At 40.2% G+C, this 2,500-nt stretch overlaps 1 protein-coding gene across 15 annotated transcripts in view; it reads left to right on the forward strand.

Annotated features, from left to right (window-relative positions):
• The window catches only part of LOC125046924 (protein scribble homolog), a 98,289-nt gene that overhangs the window by 39,615 nt on the left and 56,174 nt on the right, over positions 1-2,500 (forward strand). For 14 of the 15 annotated variants that reach the window (XM_047644932.1, XM_047644940.1, XM_047644934.1 and 11 more), the window contains 2 exons: positions 111-191; positions 433-1,128. In XM_047644932.1, the coding sequence (XP_047500888.1) occupies positions 111-191; positions 433-1,128 (777 nt within the window). The remainder of the gene's footprint in view (positions 1-110; positions 192-432; positions 1,129-2,500) is intronic. The other variant, XM_047644944.1, reaches the window with a different exon arrangement.

Consider the following 2,500-nt stretch of genomic DNA (forward strand, 5'->3'; position numbering starts at 1 on the left):
TAGATAATGATTTGGCTTTGAGATATTAAGGAAAATTGCTATATCTATGATGAATATATAAATATATATATCATAATGATGAAGGGACTATTCAGTGTTTTTGTTTACAGGCTATATATATATCCAGAATAACAGAGGGTGGAGCTGCAGCCAAAGATGGAAAGTTATTGGTTGGGGATAGAGTTATATCTGTAAGTATGTTTGATATTATGTATTTATAGATCCTGAGTTTTTATTATCTTGGAAGAATTTTTGCTGGTGTTGAAAGAGAAGAGTTTAGTCGATGTTGGAGGATGGATTATAATGGTTGACACATAAAATGACAAAACTTTTGTGTTCAGAAGTAAATTTTTAGAGATGGACATTTTGCATTCTGTGTATTTTTTTTGTAGTGTATGAATGTCCTCATAATCTTCTGTTGTTTTTTTTCAGATTAACGGTGTCGATCTGGATGGAGCTCGTCATGATCAGGCAGTTTCAATGTTAACTGGCCTTGAAAGATTTGTTCGTTTGGTTGTGCACCGTGAGACTCTGGTTCCCTCTGGTCAAGGGAACAATAATAATAATAACAACACTAAAGCATCCCCACGTGTATTTGGGGCTCCTCGCCCATACACAGGCCTGTACAGTGCTGGTTCCTACATGGCTAACAGGCCAAGCTACACAGGGTATAGACGTGCTCAGCCAGGTGGCCGGATATCAGGCTCAAGTTTACCAGATACAAATCACAGTACCACAGGGAGCCCTGGTGCATCCCCATCCATAGCAACCAAGCAGCCACAGCAGATGGATGGAGGAGTCAACACGTCCACTGCTCCCAGCAACACCGCAGAAAGCTTCCCTACTGGTACCACCCAGGTATCCAGCAACAGACCTCTCACTAATGATGATTTTCAGGCTATGATCCCACAGCACTTTCTTCAGGGAAAGACACGGGAGGAAGCCACTCCTGGTGTGCATGTGACTGTCAACTTGCCAACAGAGGATACCCCTATGGGGATGGCTTTCCCTCCACCCCCTACCAAGTTAGGGAAAGTTACGGAGAGTATCACCAAGTCCACCCTGACTGAGACGGTGTTAACGCGGATCACTGACAACCAGTTAGCACCAATGCCACTGGTGGTTGAGGTAAGGTGGGCCAGACTTGAGAATAACACACTAACATATGGGAGAGGACTTGGCCAGATTTTGTCCCACTTGCTTATGACATCTTCCAACTTGCCTTGCTTAGAGGGTCTTCCAAAGTATAAATGCACAATATCAAAATTTTCTTCTGTTATTCGCAAATCTAGTTCTCTTATGTTTTTCATGAATGTGATTCATACAGTGTCTTCTTTCTTAGCATCAACGTGAGTTAGTTTTTATTAGATAACTTTTTTTAGTGTAATAAATTAACTTGAAGAACAAGAGAGTAACTTATTCAATTTTATCAGGATATCTCAGAAGGTGAAGTGAGAAAGCAAGACACAGGAGTCACAGATCTGACTTCTTCCAAGTAGTGACACATATTGCACTGGGTAATTTGGTCTAAATTATGTAGCACATAGTTTTACTTAGCACTCTTGTCCTCTCCCGTTAACACTTCTTTTAACTAAAGCACATCCACTTATTGCAAATGATGAATCTATATTGTTCTGGTACTATCATTTCGAAATGTTTTCCATAGCTTTGTATACAAAGCTATACAAATAATTTAATATGTACAAAAAGAGAAAAAATAAACATGCTCATATGCGTGTCCAAAAACACACACACACACACACACACACACACACACACACACACACACACACACACACACACACACACACACACACACACACACACACACACACACATAAACACACACACAAACACACACACACACACACACACACACACACACACACACACACACACACACACACACACACACACACACACACACACACACACTCACACACCCACATCTTCACATACACATATCCTCACACACACATCCTCACACACACACATCTTCACATACACATATCCTCACACACACATCCTCACACACACACATCTTCACATACACATATCCTCACACACACATCCTCACACACACACATCTTCACATACACATATCCTCACACACACATCCTCACACACACACATCTTCACATACACATATCCTCACACACACATCCTCACACACACATCTTCACATACACATATCCTCACACACACATCCTCACACACACACATCCTCACACACACATGCACAGAAACACATACACACAGGAAAACAAACACATACAAAGAAAAAATTGCGCACACACACAAAAAAAAAAGGTGTTATATTCCATTCTCATGCGAACATAGACAAAGACTCAACATTTGAAGGTAGACATTTTAGCAGATGTGAGAGAATGAATGTGAAGTTAGGTGCTGTTTTTACTATCTCTTTGTTCTGCTTTATCTGTAGTCTTTGTTCTTCTTGCTTTTTTATGGTAAATAATTTTGATAGAATATAAAAGTATTT

The sequence above is a fragment of the Penaeus chinensis genome, chromosome 39 (assembly GCF_019202785.1).
Source record: "Penaeus chinensis breed Huanghai No. 1 chromosome 39, ASM1920278v2, whole genome shotgun sequence".
Taxonomy (NCBI): domain Eukaryota; kingdom Metazoa; phylum Arthropoda; class Malacostraca; order Decapoda; family Penaeidae; genus Penaeus; species Penaeus chinensis.